Raw genomic sequence first — 21,499 nt, 5'->3', positions numbered from 1 at the left:
CATGATAGTTGCCACATAAATGACAAGGTTTCACGAGAAAATGATTTATCACTGAAAAATAACCCGCATGAAAATGTAAAACTTTTATTAATGTATATCTCTCAGGTTCAGTGTATCTTTTCGCTTGACTAAAATTTCAAACAGGTCATTAATAGCACAAATGTAAACTTTAATTATGCACACATCAATACATAATTTCTATGGGATATTTAGACACGGTGCTCATTTCACAAACATCTTTATTTAGCATGCTGCAAGTTGCTCATTGGTACCTAATAAAACTAAGGTAAGTCATATTTCAAATGAATAAATTTGTAAAAAAACTTACTAATACATAAAAATAAGTCAAAATTGTAGCATATTGGTTATTTTATATTTAAAATACAACAACCAACGACGAGCTCATCGTGTCGGAATCTGATAAATTTGAGGTTGTTTGGTCACATCATCACAACGGGCTTGGTGAACAGATATTTTAGGAATATGGGTGTTAGGTGTACCTAATTATATTACAGTATGCTGTATTAGGGCAACACATATCTCACGCTGAGAGCATATCGATCAGGCTGTAAACATGGCCGTTGTATCACATCAGCAAGATAGAAGTTCTCCATGCTATGGCGTGTTTGTAGCCTGCCGTTCTCAGCATATTATCAGTTGACAATGGTGAACAAGTAAGGGAGTGTTATAATGCGATTATACAGTCAAGACTGGCAATATAGGCACCCTTACACAATAGATAATTATTTTGATACGCAAAATTTCAATGAAAAAAATTATGATTATTTAGTTTTGTGTTACCATGAAACTATACGCTGCTCGCTGCCATAGATTTATCTGTTGATTTAAATCAGATAAAACTTAAATCTAAGTCTAATCATCATTTTTGTTGATAAATACTAAAGCAAATAACAATTCATACGTATATCAGGGTAACACATGTACGTTATACGTACTAAATGCTGTTTTTTTAATAACTAACTTTTTAGGGCTTTCTGTATCAATACGATTAGAGATATTTAAAATTATATCAAGTTAGAGTCAACTCTATGTGAAATGGTGTGTTATTCAATTTATGCATAGGTTTACTACATGACGATGTTTTTGTAAAAGTTGTATAAACATAAAAGAGCGCATAGACTTTGGGCCACAACACGGACTGGTACGGTATCCGACTATAAACAAGATTTCCAGTTCATCAACAGATCGCACTGTTATCACAACCGTATAGCAGTTTCTGGTATTAGTAGAAGTTGACTCGTATGAGTCTCTTCGATGTTTGAACAGCCTCAGAAGTATATCGCACAACCAAAAACACATGGTCTTTCGGGTGGAAGGATGGGCTCTGTTTTTCACAGTCTCCACACAAGTCATAATCTGAGCATATCCTGTAAAATCACAATTATACATAACAGTCCATCGATCAACATAACAGTCCATCAAGCATGTACCTACTTTGGGATGTACTGTTGAGGTCACTTGGGTGAAAGGTCATATGTATGAATTACAATCAGCCAAAGGTCATCTAGGTGAATTTTGTTCGTGAAATTTGTTTCACAAATACAGCACGGGCAAAATCTTTGCAAAAACAATAAAAAACTGGCCATTTCTTTTCATTTTTGCTATACGCACTCCCATGAAGCATTGGATGAGCAGCAGTAAAAGTGAGAGAAACAAGTCCGAAACTGTTTGTATCTTAAAATATGAAAAATTTGTTAGTGGATTAAGCCTGTAAAACTTTTACTTTCTGATTTTGTAAAATATTTCCCATAGTAAAATAATTTCTATCGTTTTATTTGTTGTTTCCTTGTTATGGAAAAATATATTTTTGTTGATGATTACCAGTGGCAATAAAGAAGTTATGCATGCTTCACACCATGAAATATAAGTATTTTAGCTACATAATTTTTAGCAAAAACTAAAATAATAGAAACAAGAAGAAATGACTGAAAGACGAGAAAATATTTTATTAGAGTTTGAACTAAAACTGTCTTTTGCTAGAGCGACCAGCAGGTAAACGTTGTTCTACTATCCTACATTGTACCTATACCCTGCCTAAAGCCAGCTCACTATCTAAAATCTATAACTGCCTAAAGCCTATACACTGTCTAAAACCTATTCACTGCCTGAAGCCTATACACTATCTAAAATCTATCTGTCTAAAGCCTATACACTGTCTAAAACCTATACACTGTCTAAAACCTATTCACTGCCTAAAACTTATACACTATCTAAAATCTATACACTGTCTAAAACCTATACACTGTCTAAAACCTATGCACTGTCTAAAACCTATACACTGTATAAAACATTTTTGCTGTCGAACATCTATACACTGACTAAAACCTATACACTGTATAAAACCTATACACTGTCTAAAACCTATGCACTGTCTAAAACCTATAGACTGTCTAAGACCTATTCGCTGTATAAAATCTATCACAACGCTCAGCAATAACAGCCGCTATTTTAGGACCCCTCAAACAAACCTGAGTTTGTTCTGTCAACGAGGTGTCATAATGCAAAATAGTTCCTCATTCAAAAAATCCATCAAAGCTATCGCAGTGCAATGACTTTATTCAAGATAGAATAGTGAATTTAACGACACAATATGGCTATTCTCAATTTGCTGAAAAAGTTTTATTAGCTATGTAAGCAGGCATCTGGTTGCCTACGACAAACAACATACATGTACATGTAGGTGCAAATTGATGTAAGGCCAAAATCAACAAGTAGCTTAAGAATAGTACATGTAGTCATCTACTTTTATGAATTTCAAACTATTTTGACATTCTTAAAAGTGAAATATTTACAACTAGAAATTCCACTGTCATACAGCCCACGACCAAAGAGATGGCCAGAGATATTGGCAAAAAAATAAAGGGTACTAATGGTTGAGAAATGCAATATTAGCAATCAAATGGCTCTGCAGTGCAATAGGATAACTTCAATGGTAGCTGTAATGTACTGGGTGTGGGTGTTATTATATACAACAATAAGCAATAATGAATGGAAAAGATGTTTATATTTTCCCCCTGCAATAGGAGAAATGCAATATTGGCCAATATTAGAAGTAAAATGCACTGATATTCTTAGAATAATCAATTTTATTAATATAGTAATAATAGAAAACCAATACACAATTTTGTTTACATTTCAAAACGTCATAGGTAGCAATATCAAGAAGTTGTGGTATTTATATAGGTTTTTAGAAAATTTATTTAAAAAGTGTTTGGTCATGACAAACAACAACAATGAAAGGAAAATATTACGTTTATATCTCTCTCTTGCAATAGGAGAAATGCAATGTTGGCCAATATTATAAGTAAAATGCACTGATATTATTAAAATAACCAATATTGTTAATATAGTAATACAGCAATAATAGAAAACCTATGAGCGTTAATGCGTCTCGAAGATTTCTGCAAACTGCAGCAAAATAAAAGCTGTTATAAAAGTGTTATAAAGCTGTAGGCCTAATTTACTGTAATGTATGTAATTCAACAACGATAAAGAAATATGTTTATTATAACTCTGAAATGCAAAATTAGAAGTAAAATGGCAAGCTACTGTGTACTATACACAGTTTGAAAATTGGTTGCGTTGAATGGTTTTGATAAAGCGATCTTTAACAGAGAGCGGGTAGGAGCATTCGCTCGTATAAAAATGTAGCAAAATAAAAAATGTTCTCGTGATGAAGGGGCGTTGTAGTTTGGCCCTAGCTTGTACGTAAGTTGTAAAGAATTTCGGCTAACATTTTAAATAATGAAACCTTCGGTGATTGGACAAAAAACATAGGCTGATAAACGGTGTACCACAATTTCGTACCCGTAAATCGGTCTACGCCACAAACGGTCTACGTTTATTACAAAAACCTTCGAATAAATTCGATTACAAGTAAACAGTACCATAGACTGGTAAAATGAACACGGTTTTCTAGTGAAATACGAACTACTAAATAGTTCTACAATCGGTCGCACGGCTTTATTGGCGTTTCAATTTTCGGTCTTAACTTTTATTAAACCGAGCTTTTCAAGCTTTTTGTGGCGATTTTCGTTCAAATAAATCTGTCTATTTGTGTATAATCCGATCAGATGGATAAGTTTAAAAATAATACCGACAATTTACAAAGACTTGGTAACATATTTAAATAGGTTTAAATGTGTTTTGTATCGTTATTATACTTTTACGACTTTACATTCCGATGCTTAAATTTCTTGATGAAATTTCTAGCCAAGGGTTCGTCTCATTGTTGATGAATAATTTTCGTAAGTTGTGTGCACATGCATTTATCATAAAAACTCGCACACATCGCTCCGCTTGTTTGCTCGTGGGATCAAACTGTAGTTAGATAGAACGCTTACTTTTTTATAGTTCTTTGCACTTCTCAATACAGAAAATATGAGTCATTTTATCACAGTACATGTATGTATAAACTAGTACAAGTTGCACACAGGGTCTTTAGAGTTGCGACAAAAGTAGAGGATGATAAAATAAGTACTCTAAATTCACTTGCTGCCTACATAAAGCAAGCCCTGGCAGAAACAACGGTAGATAACAACGTTAGCGTTATGTTCATTCATTTTTGCTCTCATTGTTTTTTCTCTTAGAATATTGTTGTTTGTTTTTCTCTTAGAATATGAGTTATTTTCAGTTTTCTAAGTTGTATCTCTCTGTCAATTTTTCGTTTGTCTACATTTATCTCCTTGACAGCTAGTAGTTTTACTTTTGACTAACCAAAATTATCGTTTTAGTTGGATTCAGAGGTATTTTAATTTTTCCTATATACTGTACATGTTTCAATATTATATGTACAGTAGAACCTCGATTCTCAAACGCTTCGGTTCTCGGCCAATTCCGTTTTGGACCAAAAAAAATTGAGATTTGTTCGTCTTGGATCTTGAAAATAAATTCAGTTCTCACCAGCTTCGAACAGCTTCGGAAACAGCATGGAAACATTCGTTAACAAAGGGAGAAGCAAGTTACGCTTCATAAATTCTTTACAAAAAGAAAGAACCATCTGGGACGATGTCCCTTTACCGAAGAGATTTGCTAGAGAGACAACTCCTCCTGTTGAGTTACCCTAAATTGTTTTAGAGGAGGGTTCTCCTTCAAAGATGTGAAGTAAATGAGCCATCGCTGTTTATATTTTCTTTTTCACACGATTTTTGATACAACTGATCTGTTGTATTTTTCACTGTTTCGTTATCAATTTCTGCAATTTTTTGTATTATATCTTAACGTAGAATGTTTTCGATGTTTTAAGAGCAAAACATTTGAAATGTTAACTTTTTGTTTTATATTTTCATCATCATAGATAGAAAATCTTTTATTAAAAATAAACACGATCTATATCTACCCGCTTTTATTTATAGTATGTAGTATACAGTACAGTTTATAGTGTAAAATATTAAAAAATATTTCACTGAAGTTGTTATCTCGGCTTGGAACGGATTAAAATTTACATACATTAATTCTAATGGGATAATTGTTTCAGATCTTAAACAGCTCAGTTTTCGAACAACCCTCTGGAATGGAACCTTCTGGAATGGATTATGTTCGAGAACCGGGGTTTGTTGTACATCCATTATAAGTATTAAGTAATGCACTACTTAGCAGGTTACGCAAATGCTACAGATTAGCTTGATGGTCAGCTGGATGATGAGCTTCATAAAAAAAGTTCAATATAATTATATGGAATTTTCTTGACATGTTTACTATATACACAGCTCAGTGTAATTATGAAGAGTCAGTTCATATTGTCAGTTTGTTCTGTAGAACCTTAAGTGGAGCCCTTTACAGAAGTGAGGTACAAATATACACCGCTGAGCTACATATTCATTGTTACTATGCCTACCAAGTTTACACATACAAAGATATAGCACCTATAGTCCTTATCAAGGATACGTGAAGCTCATGATTCAACCAACAATTTTAAAATCTAAAACTTTTAAGCAGATCATCATGATTACCCTAATTAATCAATATTGATTATTATGGATGCTCAATCAGATTGAATAATACTTTTCTCACTTTTGATTGGTCGATCGTATTAATACCCGGTAATGGTTGGCTGGCAACCAAATTGTACTACTACACTATTGTACACTAAATGATTATTCTGTATCAGCTAACAGCAAAGACTCTATACTATTGTATATCTTACCCGCATTTGAAACGAGTTCCTTCTATCGGCTTTTCACCACATTTATCACAAGTTATGGGAATTTTGGTCTGTATTGTGATTCCTCCAAGGTTTGCTCTTATCACAGCAAAATGAGTCCGGTTAGTAAATATCATCTTCTGCCCAAGCCAATAGCCCATCTACAAATATTTTACCCTGTAAAATGTTTGTTTCATTCATGAAGCCATTTAGCCAGTGCAAGACTGAGTTGTGACTATGACAGACTCAAAGTTAGATCGTGTTTTCAAGATGTTTTCAAGTAAGCTGTGGCTGTTCAATGAAGGGTTGTACCTGTTTTATTGCCTGATGCAGCAGAACCATTACCCAACTAGTCTAAAATGCCATTGTTCAGTTACAAGAGGTTGTCTAACTTCGCATGAGCCAAAAAATTTGTTCCTTAAATATAAGTATCAGATTTTCATATTTATAGATCTCTGGCCATGTTGTAGCTCATTGGTCAGCTGGCCAAGCTAAGCTCACTAACACACAATTCACTACTGATTTTGGTCAAGTCTAAATCCAATAATTTCTCTAGAATAGATTTGTTCTAATTTCTTTTGCTTGGACAACCATGTTTTCTTAATAACGGTCTCATCTGTTAACTCAGGCTCTGTGCCTCGAATAGCCATGCTACTGCGGATATGGACCCTCATTGCACCTTACTTTTTTATCATCTTGTTATGTTATGATTTAATGTAAAATAAAACGAACAAACAATAATGTCAGCCATTTGAACTATAATCTTGATATCCGAAAATGTGCATTTTAATAGATAATTGAATTTTAGTGTTAAGATATGCTGTCTGTTGTGACCTAAAAGTGAGAGCGCAAGTCTGCAACAAAAAGCTCTTGAGTTTGACGCTCACAAGACATTTTTGTTAATGTTCAGAGTATTTTGCTTGCTTCTATGCTACTTTATAAGAGCACCTTCATTCCTCTCCAGAATGACCAGTAGAAAATGAAAATTGTGTAAATATTCCATGGTTTTATCAGCAACATAAATGATATACTGCTCAGCATCTTGTACTATCGCAGAGAAGTGTGAACCAACCAGGGACAGACAACCCTTTATGTTTCCCTTCATCTGAGCTCTTCAAGCTACCTGATAACACAAGCTAACTTCTGCATGCAAAACTTTTTTTATCTCTTTGTACTATCTGATAACAAAAGGTTAACAAGATCTAACTGCTGCACATTGAAACCTACCGGGTCCAAAACTTGACCATGAGGCACAGCTCTAGTTCGAGGTTGCCGCAGCTTTAGAAAGATGTGTTTCATATCATGCACCATCAAACGGGGCTTGGCTTCACACCTCTCGCACAGGTCATAGTCATCACAAACTCTACAGTGTAATCAAACAGCTACTTTTTAAAACTTTAAAACACCTTACTGGCATAAAATTATAGTATTACGTTACGAATGTTTGTTTATTTACTTGTACTGCAAAGATTGTTCCTTTCCATCTGCTTGCATCATGTCCCGGTTGATTGAAATGTTCTGAGTGGGTATGTCCTAGTTAATAAATTAAGAAACATACCCACATTTGTAGCGGATCCCTTTAATATTTGTTTGGTGGCACTCATCACACTGCACTCCACGATGAACGCTGCTGCTCGAGCCAGAGGCTGCCAATTAAATTAGAAAACTAGAATTTCCATGCTCATTTAGTAGATTTAAAATAGAAATGTTCATTAACAATGAGCAAACATTATTTGATCTTACATCCTGCCAGAAACATCTCTGTAAAAGTCTCGGCTAGCGCCTCGGCTGCAGCTTCTGCTGCCGCCTCCGCTACTGCCGCTTTTGCCCTTCGCTCTCGTTCGCGCTGTTGTTCTCTCATCATGTGGAGACCAAATAAATCTCCCAATGATATTCCGATCGGCGAACTTGGACGCTGAGCTGGAAAACCAAAGAAACTAATGATGTATTCTGGCTGTTATTTGTAGCTAGCAATACACAAAATCACCATCAAACCTCTACATATGAAGGGAACTCAATGCGATATGTTTCACTGTAATCATAGGTAGAGGTTTGACTGTAATCATAAGTAGGCCTAAAGGTTTTACTGTAATCATAAGTAAGGTTAGACTGTAATCATAAGTAGAGGTTTGACTGTAATCATAAGTAGAGGTTTGACTGTAATCATCAGTAGAGATTTGATTGCAATCATAATTAGAGGTTTGATTGTAATCATAAGGAGAGGTTTGACTATAATCATAAGTAGAGGTTTGATTGCAATCATAATTAGAGGTTTGACTGTAATCATAAGTAGAGGTTTGACTGTAATCATAAGTAGGCCTAGAGGTTTTACTGTAATCATAAGTAAGGTTGGACTGTAATCATAAGTAGAGGTTTGACTGTAATCATAAGTAGAGGTTTGACTGTAATCATCAGTAGAGATTTGATTGCAATCATAATTAGAGGTTTGATTGTAATCATAAGGAGAGGTTTGACTATAATCATAAGTAGAGGTTTGATTGCAATCATAATTAGAGGTTTGACTGTAATCATAAGTAGAGGTTTGACTGTAATCATAAGTAGAGGGTTGATTGCAATCATAAGTAGAGGTTTGATTGCAATCATAAGTAGAGGTTTGAGTGTAACCATAAGTAGAGGTTTGATTGCAATCAAAAGCAGAGGTTTGACTGTAATCATAAGTAGAGGTTTGATTGCAATCTTAAGCAGAGGCTTCGCTACAGTCAAATACAGGACTCGCTGTAATACAAATAACTTACGAGTTGGTTTTGGTTTTTCTGCAGGAGTCGGGACATTTCGGGCTGGTGTAGGCTTGTTTTGAGCTTTTGGAGGTGTGACAGCTCTTGGCGTGGGTTGTGAAGCAGGTTTAGGAGTACCAACTGTTCAAATAGTAAGGTACTATATGCATTCTACCGCACATTTGAGAAATAGAAACTACAAGCGAAGGAGGTTGTGAGTCAAAGAGAATACATGTCTGATTGCTATTACCTTGGTCTATCAGCAGAATTCAATGGTGACTGCGAATGCTTGTGTGCCTGATCATAAATGTATTGCAGAAAACCAACCGATACCATTATATATTGGAATTAGTTTAGGTTACTAAGTCGACTGCTCGAAATCTACAGGGAAGCCTATATGAAACTAAATTGAATGGCACATCTAAAGATTTTATCTTGTAAAATATGTGCTCTTCATTTTAACTCAAACTATACATAAAACTTTCCATTCCACTGATTTTTCCTTTTTAGAGATTTTGCCCTAGTTTGTGGTTGCCATTTTTATAATAGTTGCCACATAGATGACGAGGCTTCACTCTAAAATTATTTATCATATAAAAACGTAAATTTATTATTAATGTATATCTTAGGTTCAGTGTACCTCTCCGCTTCATCAAAACTCCAACCATGTCATTGATAGCACGATTGGGAGGCAATCTATTGAGCTCTCGAGCCGGAGGTACACTTTCCTCTCTGCATATTGGACAGGCTTTGATAAACGGAGTTGTTTGAAAATCTTTTAGACACGCCAAGCAGAAGCAGTGCTGACAAGTAAGATTTCTTGCGTCTGTGAATAGCTCGCAACATATGCTACAGGTGATAACATCTTCCATCTCTTTGATTTGATTTGCACTTGCCATCTTGAGCATCCACAAAATAACCTGCAAAATAACTAAAAAGTTAAAACACAAGTTTTGTATTTTGGGCATAATCACTGTTTTACTACATTGAAATTCTTGTAAACCTACTAGCTACCGCCCAGTCTTTTGAACTACTGCATAGACATTTGAAATATGAGAAGCTAAAAGTGCATTCAAGGTTTCATGCAAAAACAAAACTGAGGAAAATCCTGTTACTTCAATACTGTATAAAATTATTTTTTTCTTTGTTGTTTTTTCCGGTACTTGATGTGTTCTTACCTTCTAACTTACTTCTATTGCTAACGTGTTCTCACCTTCTAACTTACATCTATTCCTAATGTGTTCTCACCTTCTAACTTACTTCTATTCCTAATGTGTTCTTACCTTCTAACTTACTTCTATTGCTAATGTGTTCTTACCTTCTAACATACTTCTATTGCTAATGTGTTCTTATCTTCTAACTTACTTCTATTCCTAATGTGTTCTTACCTTCTAACATGCTTCTATTCCTAATGTGTTCTTACCTTCTAACTTACTTCTATTGCTAATGTGTTCTTACCTTCTAACTTACTTCTATTCCTAATGTGTTCTTACCTTCTAACATACTTCTATTGCTAATGTGTTCTTACCTTCTAACTTGCTTCTATTCCTAATGTGTTCTTACCTTCTAACTTACTTCTATTCCTAATGTGTTCTTACCTTCTAACTTACTTCTATTCCTAATGTGTTCTTACCTTCTAACTTACTTCTATTCCTAATGTGTTCTTACCTTCTAACTTACTTCTATTCCTAATGTGTTCTTACCTTCTAACATACTTCTATTCCTAATGTGTTCTTACCTTCTAACTTACTTCTATTCCTAATGTGTTCCTACCTTCTAACTTACTTCTATTCCTAATGTGTTCTGACCTTCTAACTTACTTCTATTCCTAATGTGTTCTTAACTTCTTACTTACTTCTATTCCTAATGTGTTCTTACCTTCTAACATACTTCTATTCCTAATGTGTTCTTACTTTCTAACATACTTCTATTCCTAATGTGTTCTTACCTTCTAACTTGCTTCTATTCCTAATGTGTTCTTACCTTCTAACTTACTTCTATTCCTAATGTGTTCTTACCTTCTAACTTTTATCTTCTGAGTGGTGTGTCTTTGAATGGCCCTGATGCTTAGATAGTCAACTGGTGATTAATGTAGTCCGCCATCTACTTAGAAGCTCGTTTCGGCTCCCACTTGTCATTACATTCACGCTTGTTCCGTATCACGTGTGATAATAAATCAATATGTCAATTCCAAGTGGGAAATCCCAATTAGTCACGAATAGTCAGTTTCATTTTGTACTTCCTTTTGTATTTCAACAGCTTATAGCAGCTGGCAGCTCTTGGAATATACATGCATTAATAGTTGTCATGGCACCAAAACAGCGAAGTATCACCTGTCCACTCTCAATTCAATGCCACTTTTTAACACCACCACGGACTATCCTCTTTTTAGACTCATATTTTTTTAGGCTTTAACTAAAATTAAACAATAACTTCCAAGTTGGAAAATAATGTCATAAGTGTCTGAGCCATTTGTCAAAGATCGAGTATACTGTCTGCACAGAGGTTGTGCATGTTTTTAAAAGTATTGTTGTACAAACAATGTCTGTTTGATCTTGGCTGGACATGTCTGAACCTAGTGGCAAGAGAACCTCAACGATTGGAGGCATGCCCAGTTGCAGAATGCAATTTAAGATTGATGTCATTTCTGTCACCACCAGTGGCATTTTTAGGAGTTGAACCCCCAACCTGTTGTTTGCGGTGGAACCCAACCAACCGTCCTAGAACACTAAGCCCAAAGAGTCTCTACTAAATCAGAAAAATAGGCTTTACCAAGAGAAGGTAAAATCATTATGGTATACTTATATCTGGTTCTATTGCACCACATCTGTTCACTTTGTATGCACGCAAATCTATAATTTACCATAAAAATTGTATCAGCTATTTTACCATGTAAGGATGAATGTGAAAGGTTAATTTTCTGGGCATACTTACACAGTTTGCCAAATGCTTGTTTATAAAATAATACAGTATTTTACTCCTGATAAGAAGTAAAGCCTTGCACAAACAGGGAAACACTAACATCATGTAATGACTACCAAGCAATATCAACTTTCTAACTCAATGTAATCACAAACAATAGAATTAAAATTAATTTATCAGTATCATAGAATCTAAACTGTTTTTGGTGTCGGATCTGTATGACCAGACATTTGCTTGCTGGTAATATAATCAACCACATTTTACATACTGAAAAATTAAAGAAACATTTCATCAGATTGTATTCATGATACCTACAAGGTGACTGTTCCCAACCTGTCAGTATCTATGCATATAAGAAAATGGAGATTAAAAGACCCACAGCGGTTCTGAACCCAATGAATATGGCTGACATTTCAGGTTTTGCAAATCCTTAGATGAGCTGAAGAGTTCCTCAACAACTACAATAGTAGCAACTAGCATTGTATTAAAAATAATAATTGTGGAAATGTACAAAAATAGCAAAACTAAAATGTGCAATTTAGTTGCACAATAAAAAATCACAATTGATTTGATGAAATTTTACCATAACTTTGAATGTCAGGATAAGACATCGACATACCTGAGAATATCAGGTTGCGGGTTAAGGACATTAATTTGGGAGACAATGATAGCTGATAGACACTAACTGATCAGTAGCAACAGAGCGCTGCAACTTCTGTCAACTCATAATATGAGAATTATAGAATCACATAAAATGGCTCTGTACTAAAATACAGGAAAAGGGATTGAAGAATCAGCCTACGGAATTCACAGCGTTTAGGTTAGCAGATGATGGCCTAGAAAAACAGTAAAAGCACTCGGACCATCATGTTAAATTAGAGAGTATATATAAACTGTCAAATATAATTAATTTAATTATATAAATAGTTTTTTTAACTTTTCCTCCGCTCACATACCGGCTTTGGATAAAAAGGATATGATTATGCTAGTAGAACTGGTGTTTGAGCTGTGAAGTGGTGGTGTGGTAGTTGACAGGATGCTTGAAGACGAGGAATGGATGTTTCTCACTGTGGAATTGGTCACTGTAGACCTCACAGGCCTCGCACAAATCATAGTCTGCGCAAACACTACAATTATGATAAGTCATCAATAGCCGCCAGGCATTACATGCGTGTTATAAATGTAATGCGATACATGTATTGCTAAGCATGTACAGGGGTCCTTGACTTATGACATAAGTCGTGTAACTCAAACATGCTGAATAAATTACTCTGCAGTCTTGTTAATATCTAGTTTCACCTCGATGGTGATGGCCTTTCTTTCTCTTTGACGCATTACCATTGGAACAATCTGCCTTGCGCCTTGGAGCCATAATGAAGGGCAAATGATTGACAAAAAATCAACCAGACAGGGGAGTGAGAACCAGCGGGCACAAAATGGTGTATCACCAAAAATATACTCTATATATATACTATAAGTATATATATTATAAATATATACATACATTTATAGTATATATATATATATATATGTATACATGTAGTATATATATACTATAAATATACTATATGTATACTATATATATATTATATATATGGTGTATAACAATATAATATACACTATAATATACAGTATAATACAATATACAGCATAATATAATATACAATATAATATACAACATAAGATATAATATACAGCATAACATAATATACAATATAATATACAACATAATATATAATATAATATACAGCATAACATAATATTCAATATAATATACAACATAATAAAATATACAATATAATATACAGCATAACATAATATTCAATATAATATACAACATAATATAATATTCAATATAATATCCAGCATAATATAATATACAATATAATACACAACATAATATAATATTCGTACTGGTGATGCATATTATATTATGTTGCATATTATGTTGAGTACCGCACTGGTGCTGTCTTTCTCCCCCACGAGCACAACAAAACATGCTCATCATGTGCACTCAATACTAGTTCGTATCTGTTGGTGTCACTTATTTCGTAAGTGACGCAAAAACCAAACTATGTTAAATATTGATTTACATATTTTCTTGGAAAGCACTCATGACCTTGAACCAGTGTAGGTTGAGATCACCATAAGCCGAAGACTCCTGTTTTGTCATACTTTCAGAAAAGAACCATATGAGTCTTCCAGTCAATGACATCGAGTTACCAATGATACGTATTAAATTATAAAGTAACCTTCACATGTGTGATTATATAAAAATTTACTGTACGCTTGTTTAGTCTGTCAATTCATTTCGTAGTGAAAACTTTTTCTGTTGCTACTTTCCAGAAGGGTACACAGTCCTTCGGTAACAACCGATTGAACCAGTTTGACCCAGACAGGGTGATGAAATAGTTAAACTTCTATAATAATAAATCCTTATAATCAATAAATCATAAATAAATAATTTGCTTCACAAAAGCTCTTTACCTTCAAGTACGAATGTTCTTATGAGCGAGGTGGGCAATAGTACAAAATAATCTAATTTTTGCAGAAAAAACTGATGAAGCTAAGAAGCCAGCTAGGAGATTTTTGTCAGACTTACTAAAGCTCACAAACACAGCTCATCAATTGAGAGCCATGTGCTCTGACAACTGCGCCAACCTGTAGGTCTAGTTCAGAATTAAAGGTCTGATAACATAATCTAGTGCATGATCTGTTGCGGTTGTTTTAGCATAGAAGAAGGCCAGAAGGTCAGAAGGTCAGGACATAGGTCAGAAGGTCAGGACATAGGTCAGAAGGTCAGGACATAGGTCAGAAGGTCAGGACATAGGTCAGAAGGTCAGGACATAGGTCAGAAGGTCAGGACATAGGTCAGAAGGTCAGGACATAGGTCAGAAGGTCAGGACATAGGTCAGAAGAAATGTAAAGTAATGTTTAAAGAACAGAGGAAAGACCCACCCGCATTTGAATCTTGTGCCTTTTATAGGAGAGACATTACACTTTTTGCACTCAATCTGTTGAACTTTGTCGTCTGGTAGGTTCAAACGATGCTCTTGTTTTGTAATATCCATAGTCATTCCCATCACGCACGCCTCCTGAGCAAGTAGTTCCGTGATTAACAATAAGCACTATTAAAAGGTGTGAAGAAAGAAAACAATACAAACCACTTTGGGTGGCAGCTTACCTCAAGCAAGACTGACCCGCCAGGGTAGGGTGTTGTAGATGGCTTCTTCAACTTTACAAATACGTGAGGATAGTCAGTAGGATGGACTTGATTTCTTGGCTTTTTCTCGCAATCCTCGCACAGGTCAAAATCGGGGCATACACTGAAATTGAAAGAGATACGCTAAAACAGCAGGACATTTGCAAAAACAGCACAAAAACATGTTGACACAACAGAAAATATGCTCGCTTTTCTCGGCAACTTTTCTTAGTGACATCAAACACGTGATGAGCGGCCTAAAAGCGTTTATGGCTTAATGAAAGACACAAGCAATCGACACTCCTATAGCCATTGAAAGTGATTTGAAGAAAAATACTCAACAGGTCTTACACCACAGAACTACCTCTTTAAATTCTTTGATAATAATCAGTATCATACGCACTGACTGTCTTACAAACGCATCTATCACATTTCTTATAAAACTGCCAAAATAAAACTTATAGCATAATGTAAGTCAAAATTTGACGAGTGGCAACAAACAATGCCATTAATGCTAAAAACTAGAAAGTTGACCGTGTAGTCACTTACCCACATTTAAATCGAGCCCCATTGAACCACCTCTTGCGACAGCCATCACATACTACTCCAATATGTCTTCCTTGAGCTTCGCCGCTTTCGTCATCACTATCACTAACCATGTGTTGCAGCAGTTCACGAAGGTCGTCCAAGCCACTTGTGAGGTCAATCAGTCCTTGCAGTTCCGACCCGAGTTCAGGCTGAGAGCCATCACTAGAGGAGTCAGAACCGGAGTCAGATGCCTCACTTTTTGCAGTTTGCTGTTGCCATGTAGGTGCTTCTTCTGAAGGAGAAAAATTATTGCAAAAATTAAAACCATTAAGTTAAAAAATAAGCATTGAATAAATAACAGCAACAATTGCATCTCCAGAATCTATGCTTCAGACAACAGTAGAAAAACCTACAAGCCAACAATTGACATGCATCGGCATAAATACTGCTATGTATATATGCCACATTTACGGCTTTACTGAACCAGTGAAACATATTGCAGTGAGATGGTTTGTCTAAAACTCTGCTTAATATGACAAAAGAATATCTGTTTTACTAGAGTAACAAATCTTTGCTGATAGAGTTATCTACATAACTCTGAATATTACAGCTATTTACAGCCATTTACAGCTATCATAAAATACGCAAGCAGTTATTGAAGTTAATCAACGGCTAACATTTTTGTTGAAGTTACTATTGTGGTATCTTTTACATCTCAACTCACTTGAGTTTGAGGGTTGAACTTCACTTTAGTAGCATGTACTCACCAACAGAAGAGGGTTCATGTTTTTGAACTAACTTCACTAGATTACTTGCTAAAATGTCTACATGCAAGTCATCCAACTCGTGCTTTCCTGGTATGCTCAGTGCACGACAAACTGGACACTCTTTCTTTGAACAATGATATACAGCCCAAAAGGATAGCCGACGGCTATCATATGGGCGGGGTTTAATTATGGAGCTCTATTAGGATTGTGCTAGCCTGGGTTTCAAAGCAAACACAACTCTCGCGGGGCGGTCGCGTTGCCTTGTTAAGTTTTAGAAAACACGAATCGCTGTTATCGTTTCATTAGCTTATTCAGCCATTAGACCCCGCGGGTCACAATAGCAAACATTGAATTTCTGCAATGTAGGGGTAATACCTAACCAAAATAATGTATCTAATCAAAATAAAACATTTCAAATTACCTACTTTTAGTAATTTTAAAATTAGTAAAGATCGTAGTATATGCCTAAAGTTGAATATAATTACCCGAACAATGGCATTTTTTTTCTAGTTTTTGATTAATATTTTGCCACTCGTAATATAAAATGACAAAGTCTTTCATCGGTTTCACATTGTTTTACCTTGCCAATAAGATGGGACAGCAGGCAAAGCTGTGCAGTGTAGTTTTCATACTCAAAATCTAATGCAAAACCGAATTTGAGCTATTTTACGATTGTGACTATTAATATCACGAATGCTTGTGAATGGCAACTGACTGATCATAACGGTGACAATATTGGGATACTATATTTATTTGACAAAAAAATGAATTCAACAGATAAGTAAAACAACCGCTATAGTTCATAATATTCGTAAATTTACGAGGTGCTTTATTCAGCATATTTGTTTGTTCGGGTGCCGTGTTCGGGTTAATCCCAACAGAGCTTCATCATTAAACCCCGCCCATATGAGCGCCGTCGGCTATCCTTTGGGGCTGTATATCATTGCTTTGAAGAAGATTTTTGGAACCCTTTAAGACAGAGCAAGCAGTAGATGTGGCTGCATGTTAATCTACGTGGGTCTGTGAATAGCTGCAGGCATATTCCGCAGGTCACTGTTTCTCGCACAATACCCAACTGTTGCTCATTTTCGGGTTTGGCTGTACCTTCTGCCATTACGCCTATAAAAAGCCATAATCATCTAACATTCGAAAATAATGAACTTATATTTTTTCTCAAATTTTGAAATACACCAGTTTTAGAACTAATTATGATACAAAGACTTGTATCACAATGCACACAAAATTGGTATATAGGAAATAAAGGGGATACTTACAAAATAGCTGTCACTATTAACGTAGTTTACATATGACTACAGCTACTAAAATAGTTCCATGCTGAATTATCTAACCTAAAGGTGCCGTTAATGGAATAATGGATGTTGTTGATAATTTGACTATGTACCGTTAAAGTATAGTAATGCAAACCAGCACAAAATATTTACAAAAGGAAATTCATAACAAAAAATAAATACATTGTTTCAAATAAAAATAGTTTCATGTAATATGCATGTTAAAAGAAAAATGCTATTTCTATTCGATTAACCACAAGCTCCGATACTACAAAACAGTTTTCAGCGATAATAGTAGCAATGCTCTGACCTTTGCTCTTAATCAAGTTTGACAATTATATGAAAACAATAATTCCATGAAACGAGATCATTGCATAACTGCTAGAAACTGGATTTTCCACGAGATTGATTGCTTGTCAGAAATGAAGTCGAGCGCCCGGAAGACGACAAATTGTCAGGCGAAAGTTGGTTTGTGAGGCGACAAATCTGACCAACAGATCGACAGCGTTGAACTAATGGGCAACAACGAGATAAAACAACTCCGAATCGAAATGTTACAACTACCGTTGTAGTGTGTTCAGTATCACAAGTCCAATTAATTTTGTGATGGTGTTGTGTTGGTGGTTTAGTTAACAGGATTATCCTACCGATTACTCTACAATGCATTGGGAATGGCTCAGTTTATTATTGAATACAGGTGGGCTGCTTTAAGTAGTTATTGCAAATGGCTCCTAGGTACGATCTGATTTTGATTATTGGCTGTTTTAAATTCAATTTAGCTATCTTGTTTATTAATGTAACCAAGATCTTACAGTTGACCTTTCCAGATGCTGCAATTTAGAACAACAGTTTCAAAGACAATTTAATTTCTAAGCTAAAGAATATCAAAAGATTTTCCCATAACCCTTTGTTTATTTTAAGAACAAGAAACAGATATAACCTAATAGTTATAACTTTAGACTAAACTACAAGAATAAAAAAGGAAATGTCGGAGACTTCAAAATATAGTCACTCTGTTGTTCTTTTAGTAATAGATTTTTGGCTTGCTTTGCTGAAAAGTCTGGCCAAGTCTGTCTGCCATGTATTAAAAGAGTGAAGAATATGAGTAAATATTTCTCTTTTTATACTGACTAAGTATTAGCCTCAGTGTTCAGAAGTGAAAAAGTTCTTAATGTTCTAGTCTTGGAATGGGTAGGTTAAATCTGTGGGTTAGCTTATAATCCTGATTATTCCATCTGGTGATGTCACTCATTATTTCCCTTTATGTCACTATTTGATGTCCACTATTTGTCAATGGCTGATATTAGATATAACAATAGAAAGCTTTCGTTTTCTTGCATTAGAAATCTATTTTGACTAATCTAATACCCGACTAACTACACTGTCAGATCCGGTTTACCTATTATCTGTCTACCCTTGTTCACCATTGTACACTATTGACTTGCCACTGTTGTAGAAATAGAATCAAAAACTTTTCAAACGCAGAATGTTTTGCGTGCTGCTCACTCATTTTGCAAGTAAAATGAAAAAAACTAGTGGTACAATTATTTGGTCTGTCTGGCATATAGTTCAACTTTACACTTGAAAAGAACATGAGTAAAGTCTTTTGCAAAATTATTGATATACAACAGGCCTGTACTCACTGGTTGCAAGTTGGGGCGGCTAATGTTAGGCGACTAGTTATGAACACTTGAAGATGTGGAGGGGCGGTGTAAGCCCCCAAAAGGTTTCTCTCATTTAGGTCCTCAGCCGGGCCTCTCATGTGAAGTTTTAAAATTTTTTATCAGAAAGTATAAACATTTTTCTATTTTTTGAGATTTGTTTTGTTTTAAGTGATGTGACTGCCGGGACGCTTTTAGATTAAAATAAGCAAAACTTGACTGCAGTTAAAACGCTCAGAAAATAAACATCTTTTTCTTTTAAGCGTTTTAACAAAGATCAATTTTGCCGATTTTATTTTGAGTTCATCCGAAGGTTTCCACCACGGGCTAGCCGGGTCACGCACTCAAGGATTTCCGCCATGCACACGCAAAACACAAACAACGCTGTTTGTGTTTTGCGTGTGCGTGGCAAAAATCCTTGAGTGCGTGACCCGGCTAGCCCGTGGTTTCCACGCGTTTGATGGGACATGGCCCAGCGGATGTTTTGGTAAAACTTGACATTTTGTAAACCGTTATAAAAGTCGTTAACAAGAATATTTTGCCGCTGATGATGATACTAATGACGCCTAAGAACTACTAAAAATTGATGTTTGTATCTATGGCTTGAAATAAAGTGATTTTCTACAGCAATAAAAACCGTCTCCATAGCCGTTGGGAAAATAACTGTTCGAGTAAATGATGTTGAAGTCGAGTTATCTGAAGCAATTTATCATTGCGTGGGAACGGACCAAAGAAATCCGTTCAAGTTAACTTTGTGTTCGAAATGAAATGTTACATTTTATCCGAAGGCGAGCTATCCGAGTTTGAGTGCACTTAGCCGCAGAAAATTCCTAAAAAGTTGTGACGGCTCAGCCGGCCAGCCGCCCCAGAGAATACGGGCTTGAATTATACAATTATTTTCATTTTTATGTTGCTGAAACAAAAATGAATTGACTGAATGTTTAAACACTGAATCAGTTACTCTCTTTGTTTGGTATTACGCATGTGTCTTTGTATCACTAAGTCCGTGTGCTAAGTCGTACGTGTTATTGTTGTTTTTTCTGTTATTGTTGATTGTGGAAATAGACAAGGACCAGTCTCTTCCAGTTGATGTTCTGTGACACGCACGCATGTAATCAAATTGTAGCAGCACTTTACATGGTGCCCCAAGTGAGGCAGTGACCTTAAAACTCACAGAGACCAATACACTACACTCTGGAGCAACTGTTAGCACTAAAACCGCTGGCGGATGGCCCTAACCTACCCAAAGAATGGCAGATATTTAAACGAGATTTTGAACTCTTTCTCACGGCAACATCAAAAGATGACGCTGAGAACAAAATCAAGACGGCTTACCTATTAAAAACTATAGGTCGTAAGGCAATCAAATATACAATTCTTTTAATTGGACCAATGCTACTGATAAATTAATTTACAGCAAAGTCATAAAGAAATTTGATGATTACTGCAAACTGAGAATCAATCTCGTAGCCAAGACACACTCATTGCTGACATGCAAACAGGGAAATAAAACAATAGACGAATTTCTCACTGAACTACACGCTATTGCAAGACTGTGTGACTTGAAGGAGCTATATGACAGACTGGTGCTGCAAGCACTCATATTAGGTATCAACAATGACAAGATTGACAAGACAATGACAAAGAAACTTTTTGATTTAAATGACACTGACTTGGACAAAGCTGTCGAATTATGTAGACATGAGGAGATGGTCGATATTGACTACAAACTTATGACTTCGAAGTTAGAACCATCAACAGAACAGGTTAACCTGGCCAAACATAGACCACTCTACCGCAACACCGCTGAGAGTAAGTCTGACAAGCACAGACTTCTCGCTTCAGTAAATCAAACACCACAAGACCGTCAAAAAACTCAAACTGTAGAAATTGTGGGGACACTCAACCGCCGCGGTCATGCTCAGCGTATGGCAAAACGTGTAATTATTGTAAGAAATTCAAACACTTGGCTGCTTACTGTAGATCCCGGAGACGTTGATCCAATCACATTGACAACCATGCAGAGACCGCCAATCATGTGACTTGGAATTACTCATTAGACGATGACGTCGAATTACACAATGTAAGTGCTATATTTATATCAGTATGAGACCGTAAACTACTAGCCACTTTTACGACCAAACCGACTGAAACTGATACTGATTGCAGACTGGAATTTCAACTGAACACAGCAGCTACTTGCAATACCCTAAACTCAAGTGACTATGATAA

At 35.6% G+C, this 21,499-nt stretch overlaps 2 protein-coding genes across 3 annotated transcripts; both read right to left on the bottom strand.

Annotated features, from left to right (window-relative positions):
* Positions 1 to 420: 420 nt before the first annotated feature.
* On the bottom strand, positions 421 to 9,806 carry LOC137393185 (uncharacterized). Of its 2 annotated transcripts, XM_068079626.1 has the most exons (7): positions 9,539 to 9,806; positions 8,920 to 9,039; positions 7,907 to 8,083; positions 7,722 to 7,809; positions 7,391 to 7,526; positions 6,167 to 6,324; positions 421 to 1,388 (listed from the first exon to the last, which is right to left on the bottom strand). In XM_068079626.1, the coding sequence occupies exons 1-7, from the start codon at positions 9,804 to 9,806 to the stop codon at positions 1,244 to 1,246; spliced, it is 1,092 nt and encodes a 363-aa protein (XP_067935727.1). In that variant the 3' UTR covers positions 421 to 1,243. The 2 variants fall into 2 exon arrangements, with proteins under 2 accessions (XP_067935727.1, XP_067935728.1); XM_068079627.1 differs by lacking the exon at positions 421 to 1,388 and having other exon boundaries at positions 6,163 to 6,324.
* Positions 9,807 to 12,287: 2,481 nt separating this feature from the next.
* On the bottom strand, positions 12,288 to 18,021 carry LOC137393715 (uncharacterized). Its single transcript, XM_068080387.1, has 7 exons — positions 17,917 to 18,021; positions 17,271 to 17,436; positions 16,318 to 16,448; positions 15,572 to 15,842; positions 15,005 to 15,146; positions 14,779 to 14,915; positions 12,288 to 12,947 (listed from the first exon to the last, which is right to left on the bottom strand). Exons 2-7 carry the CDS (start codon positions 17,429 to 17,431, stop codon positions 12,806 to 12,808), a joined length of 984 nt encoding a protein of 327 aa, XP_067936488.1. The 5' UTR covers positions 17,432 to 17,436; positions 17,917 to 18,021; the 3' UTR covers positions 12,288 to 12,805.
* Between the last annotated feature and the right edge of the window lie 3,478 nt (positions 18,022 to 21,499).

The sequence above is a fragment of the Watersipora subatra genome, chromosome 4 (assembly GCF_963576615.1).
Source record: "Watersipora subatra chromosome 4, tzWatSuba1.1, whole genome shotgun sequence".
NCBI classification, from domain to species: Eukaryota; Metazoa; Bryozoa; class Gymnolaemata; order Cheilostomatida; family Watersiporidae; genus Watersipora; species Watersipora subatra.
Note: the sequence above shows the minus strand (reverse complement) of the source record. Positions and strands in the feature narration are given on the sequence as shown.

What these genes read in the sequence shown, in the direction of transcription:
- LOC137393185 (XM_068079626.1), bottom strand. Translation starts at nt 9,806, where the DNA reads ATGCTCAAGATGGCAAGTGCAAATCAAATCAAAGAGATGGAAGATGTT. An exon ending in AGAAAAACCAAAACCAACTC is followed by an intron (nt 8,084 to 8,919) that starts GTAAGTTATTTG and finishes TTGGTTTTCCAG; the next exon opens with CTCAGCGTCCAAGTTCGCCG. An exon ending in GGGATCCGCTACAAATGTGG is followed by an intron (nt 7,527 to 7,721) that starts GTATGTTTCTTA and finishes ATTACACTGTAG; the next exon opens with AGTTTGTGATGACTATGACC.
- LOC137393715 (XM_068080387.1), bottom strand. Translation starts at nt 17,431, where the DNA reads ATGGCAGAAGGTACAGCCAAACCCGAAAATGAGCAACAGTTGGGTATT. An exon ending in GCGGGTCAGTCTTGCTTGAG is followed by an intron (nt 14,916 to 15,004) that starts GTAAGCTGCCAC and finishes CTACTTGCTCAG; the next exon opens with GAGGCGTGCGTGATGGGAAT. An exon ending in GGCACAAGATTCAAATGCGG is followed by an intron (nt 12,948 to 14,778) that starts GTGGGTCTTTCC and finishes TCATAATTGTAG; the next exon opens with TGTTTGCGCAGACTATGATT.